Genomic DNA, 6,000 nt, shown 5'->3' on the forward strand with positions numbered 1-6,000 from the left:
GTACCATAATATGTTAAAAAATAAATGCTAAAATGCCTTTATCGTATAAAAAAAGTGTCTAAATATATATAAAAATTGAATTTAAAAAAATCAAAACAAAACTTTTTTTCCCCTTAAAGTTAGGACCAAAAACATGGGTGCACATTATACATGGCAAAATACGGTAGTTGTCACAGCTTGTAGTATTATAGTATTGTAGAACTTATAGTATTGCCAAGACCGATATTAAAATTTGTCTTTTGAGTAGCCAGTAACTTAAGACCACTATTTTGGGGTATAAAACTATACTTAATTGATCATAACCACACCACTTTGGACAAGTGAGTCATCTAAATTTAAGGGAAAAAAATGGTCTAAAAATATGACCAGGGTAGTTTACTCATATGTTAATGGTGTTGATTGCTAGGAAGTTAAGAGGTAAGTGGAGGGATTTTTTTCATTTAAGTTCAAAATAATTATAAAATTAAAGACACTGCAAAATAGTACAGAAATTATATATATACTTCACCGAGTTTCTCTAATGTTAATATTACATGTAATAAATAATACATGATTATCAAAACCAGAAAATTAAAATTAGTATAATACTATTAGCTAAACTACAAATTTTATTCTCCAGTTTTTCTGTTTTAGGATCCCACAATTCATTTGGTTGACATGCCCCTTTGTTTTCTTCCAACATATGATAGTTTTTCAGTATTTCTCTTTTTTCCCCATAACCTTGACACTTTGAAGAGTGATGATCAGTTATTTTTTATAGAATGTTTCTCCATTGGAATTTATCCGTTATTTTCTCATTAGATTGAGGCTACACAGTTTTGCAACAGTAGCACAGAGTAGGGTTGTGTCCTGCTCTGCACTTTATCAGGGGAGTACATCATTTTGATATGCCTCATTGCTAGTAATGATAACCATGATGACTTGATTAAGGTGGTATCTGGTGTTTTCTCCATTGTAAAGTTACTATTTTTCTCTTTGTGAGTAATAAATATCTTGAGGAAGATATGTTGAGATTATACAAATACCCTTTTTTCCCTCAAACTTTTTTGCCCACTAATTTTAAATCTGTTGATGGGTCTTGGGTACAACAAGTACTACTATTATTTTAATCGAGGTTTCTATTTTGGGGGAGTATTTTTTTAATGCTACTAAATTTTTCAGAGATTCTGAGTAAGTACATACAATTGGGGTGGCAGAGTAATTTTCTTTAAGAATACTAGTTCAGAGCTGTGTCTACTTCTGTATATGCTGAAAGTTGAATAGGAGGGTAATAGTGAAGTAAATGAATTCTTAAAATCCCTTTTTAATATTGCCCTCTTGAGAGAAATTTAAATCCTAAAGGAACCTTCTAAGTTATAAATTTAAATTTTATTTTTAGAGCTAACACATGAGTTTCTACAGATATTGGAGAAAACGCCTAGTAGGTTGAAGAGGATTCGAAACTGGAGGGTAAGAATTGGCAGGGCTTAATAAATTATCAGTTTGTCATTTATCTAACAATAATATAGCTAACCAGTTTGAATTTCTGTGGTTAAGTATTATTTCCAATATTCCTAAATAATTACAATGTATCATAAGCTACAATACATGCACACATGGTTTATTCAACTATTGTGTCCAGTGAACTTTGCTAAGTATTTTATAAATTTTGTATAGATCTCACAATGATGGAAATATTATTCTTTTTACAAATGGAGATGTTAAAGCCTAGGCAAGTTAAGTTACTTTCTCAGATGACTAGGCTAGGGTTTAACCTGTATCAAATTCCAAAATTAGTGCTTTCAACATTTTATATAGCCTTTTATGCTTATAAATATAGAATTTTTATAAGCAAAGAAATGTATATTAAATTCCTTTGCTGTCATTGCTTCTTTTGTGTTTTATTTAAATAGGCCAATCAGGCGGCTAAGAAACCAAAAGTAGATGGACAAGTATCGGAAACGCCACTCCTTGGTTCATCTTTGGTCCAGAATTCTATTTTAGTAGATACTGTTAGTGGTGTGTCTGCAAACCCAAGTTTTCAGAAACCATCTACATCAGCATTCCCTGCACCAGTACCTCTAAATTCAGGAAATATTTCTGTTCAAGACAGCCATACATCTGATAATTTGTCAGTGCTAACAACAGGAATGCCAAGTACCTCATACAGTTTGTCATCGCACCAAGAATGGCCTCAACATCAAGAATCAGCAAGGACAGAACAGATATATTCACAGAAACAGGAGACATCTTTGTCTGGTAGCCAGTACAACATTAACTTCCAGCAGGGACCTTCTATATCACTGCATTCAGGATTACATCACAGACCCGACAAAATATCTGATCATTCTTCTATTAAGCAAGAATATACGCATAAAGCAGGGAGCAGTAAGCACCATGGACCAATTTCTGCTACTCCTGGAGTTATTCCTCAGAAAATGTCTTTAGATAAATACAGAGAAAAACGCAAGCTAGAAACCCTCGATCTGGATGTCAGGGATCATTATATAGCTGCCCAGGTCGAACAGCAACACAAACATGTGCAGTCACAGGCAACCAGCAGCAGTTCTGTAACTTCTCCCATTAAAATGAAAATTCCCATCACAAATGCAGAAAAACCTGAAAAATATATGGCAGACAAGAAGGAAAAAAGTGGATCACTGAAATTACGGATTCCATTACCACCCACTGATAAAAGTGCCAGTAAAGAAGAACTAAAAATGAAAATAAAAGTTTCTTCCTCAGAAAGACACAGCTCTTCTGATGAAGGCAGTGGGAAGAGCAAGCACTCCAGTCCACATATTAGCAGAGACCACAAAGAGAAGCACAAGGAACATCCTTCAAATCGCCACCACCCCAGCAGTCACAAGCATTCCCACTCACATAGTGGCAGCAGCAGTAGTGGCAGTAAACACAGTGCTGATGGAATACCACCCACTGTTCTGAGGAGTCCTGTTGGCCTGAGCAGTGATGGCATTTCCTCTAGTTCCAGCTCTTCAAGGAAGAGGCTGCATATCAATGATGCATCTCACAACCATCACTCCAAAATGATCAAAGGTTCCAAAAGTTCAGGTAGTTCATCTAGTTCTTCCTCCTCTGTTAAGCAGTATATATCCTCTCACAACTCTGTTTTTAACCATCCCTTACCCCCTCCTCCCCCTGTCACATACCAGGTGGGCTACGGACATCTCAGCACCCTCGTGAAACTGGACAAGAAGCCAGTGGAGACCAACGGTCCTGATGTCAATCACGAGTACAGTACAAACAGCCAGCATATGGACTACAAAGACACATACGACATGCTGGACTCGCTGTTAAGTGCCCAAGGAATGAACATGTAATCATTTGTTTAGGTCAATTTTTCCTTTACTTTTTTAATTTAAAAATTGTTAGAATGGAATCCTGATATAGCAGTGGTAACGCCTGCTATTGCTGCCACTGTTTCAATATTTGTAAGTGCTGCTTTATTCTTCATTCTGAAAAGAAGAGATTATAGTAAACAAGTCTTTATCTCCACATATGATAGTGTTATAAATACTGTAAAAGCATGGAAGGTGCAAAACTCAGTATTTCTACAATTGCAGCTAAGAACATTTAAGATGAATGGCTGGCTGCTTCTAGGAATATAAGATGCCTCAAGCATTTGTTATTTATAATTTGATTACTGTAGCTATATTTTTTTGTTGTTGCTTGGCTTTTGAATGAGTGTAAATTGTTTTCTTTTGTGTATTTATACTTGTATGTATGACTTGCATGTTTCAATGTTAAAGGGATAAAACAGTATACTGAAAACTGTTTACAAGAAAGTGGAGACAAATGTACATACATTTTTGTATGTTTAGATATTACCATAAATACTCAGGATTGGAGCTGCTTGTAAGTATAACAATATACAGAATAACTTTATTTTATCTTGTCAGAGTCCATCACTAATCTAAAACAAAGGTGGCACTTTTTCATGTTAACCTTAAACTCTAGGCCTTACTGGAAGCCTCTGAAGGGGGACACGTCACTACCATATGGCTATGCAGTGCCACAGATGGTCATTTACACTGTGAGGCACTGAACTTTTGCCTTCAGAGGTTCTGACCAGATTGGCTGCTGAAATAGTCCCTAATTTTCTAAAGGCTTGAAGAGGAAAAAATAAAGTTTACATACTTTGGATGTGAAGTGCAGTTAAATGTTTGTTGATTTGTTACAGTACTATTACACAGAGCTGTTAATAATGGTAATGCAGATTACTGTGATTTGAAAACTAAATTCACAAAACGTACATAGTGAAAAATTAGTTAGTTTTTTCTTAAAGAACTTTAACACTACGTAATTTAACAGTAAACGAGAATCGTGTTTCCTTTAGCAATCAGGATGACACCATATTCTTAAACATACTCCTCCCCTAAGGTGTGTTTGTGTGTGATGCCATATTTCTTTTTCAGGTAAATGCAGTCTTCCTTATAAAAATAAAATTAAACCTATTGCTCTCTCAGTTCTTTTATATTCTAACAATAAATTAAAAAAAAAAGATCACTGTGCATTGTACCTGTATTTATAGCTTATCAGGAACCTCTGAGGAAAAAATTTAAAAAAGGTCAGCCTCCAGGTAAACAGCTGGTGGAGGTTTTACCTTTGTTTGCACATCTCAGTGTATTCCTGTTGAGGTCAAATTGGCACAGTCATCTGACTTCTGAATAAACGATAGACATTAACTCGTTTAAATTTTGTCTTAAACGCCAGTAATAGGCTTTGGTTTATCAGTGAGTCTTGTTTTCTGTGGTAAATCTTTGAGCTGTTGAGTATCTTTGAGATGGGTTGAATTCAACTTCTATTGAACTGAAAGCTGTCTTAACTTTCCCTCTATGTATATGAATTATTATTGTTAAAAAAAAGCCACTGATATGTGCACAATTGTAATTTTACTCGAGTATGTTGCAGTTGTAAATATTAGAGTTTAATCTTGTGCTCTACTTTTATTTAGAAATTACCTACTTTGCGAGTAGCTTTATAATTTTTTAAAGATAATTGTTCGTTATTTTGTCAATGTTAGTTGAATTTAAGATAATAGGAGCCTCTTTCTAAGGACTTTGCCTAGCTAGCATGTCCTAACCTTTGTTCTTGTCTTGCATAACTTTAGTAATCTTTGTCATTATGTGTAACTTTATTGTTCTGTATGGCATATTATTGTATCCACAAACCTGATAATTTCGATACAGTTATACTTTGACAGTGGTACATAATCCAAGAACTAGTATAGATAGAATTAAGCTGAGGGCAAAATGAGGGAGGGAAGGGTTTTGTTCTTGGTAATTTAGATGTGAAACCTCTAAGGAGCTATCATGTGAAGCTACATAGGGTGGTTGTGCTACTGTATACTTAGGGATGATAATACCAGGAATTTTAATAAGATTTTGTAAAAAAAATATCCAGAAAATTAGTGAACTTATTTTCAGTATGACAGAAAAAAAATGTGAATATTTAAGGTCTGTGACTATACTTAAACTTTCACAAAGAATTTGCAGAATTGTTTTGAGATGTGGGAATAAAGGTAATTTTGTTGAATCTTTATTGGTGCTAATGATGGACAGTTAAAAGGTAGCTAGTGTATATTGTTATGGGTCAGTACTTATTAGTACTTCCAAAATTGAATTTGAATTGCTATGTATACACTTTTCATTCTGTAAATGTAAATCTTTACAATGACTTTATTTATTAAAGGGCAGCCAGTTGTAATTTTTACAGGATTGTGTGAGCTATTCAAACTCTTTAACCTCTGAACAGGATATTAGCTTCCAAAACCACAATGGGGATAAATATGAAAATCCTTTTAAGTTTTGATTCCATTCAGTGAAAATCCTTATAATTCATATTACCATGAATTTGCTCTAGCCATCTCATTTGCATAAATAGTTCATCAGCCTGGTCCCAATAGGCTCAACCAAAGAAAAAGACTCCAGTGAATGGACATTGTTACTGAGTCTTCTTGTAAGTAGCCATAAACCAAAATAGTATCATCAAATTTAGGTA

The 6,000-nt window shown here is 34.4% G+C and overlaps 1 protein-coding gene across 4 annotated transcripts in view; it reads left to right on the plus strand.

The window, feature by feature from the left end:
• CCNT2 (cyclin T2) overlaps positions 1-5,717 on the plus strand; it is a 46,913-nt gene extending 41,196 nt beyond the window's left edge. For 3 of the 4 annotated variants that reach the window (XM_045825903.1, XM_045825904.1, XM_045825906.1), the window contains 2 exons: positions 1,379-1,449; positions 1,893-5,717. In XM_045825903.1, coding sequence (XP_045681859.1) covers positions 1,379-1,449; positions 1,893-3,320 — 1,499 coding nt within the window. In that variant the 3' untranslated portion in view covers positions 3,321-5,717. The remainder of the gene's footprint in view (positions 1-1,378; positions 1,450-1,892) is intronic. The other variant, XM_045825905.1, reaches the window with a different exon arrangement.
• Positions 5,718-6,000: the final 283 nt, after the last annotated feature.

The sequence above is a fragment of the Phyllostomus hastatus genome, unplaced genomic scaffold (assembly GCF_019186645.2).
Source record: "Phyllostomus hastatus isolate PE091 unplaced genomic scaffold, TTU_PhHast_1.1 phas_scaffold_60, whole genome shotgun sequence".
Lineage (NCBI taxonomy): Eukaryota > Metazoa > Chordata > Mammalia > Chiroptera > Phyllostomidae > Phyllostomus > Phyllostomus hastatus.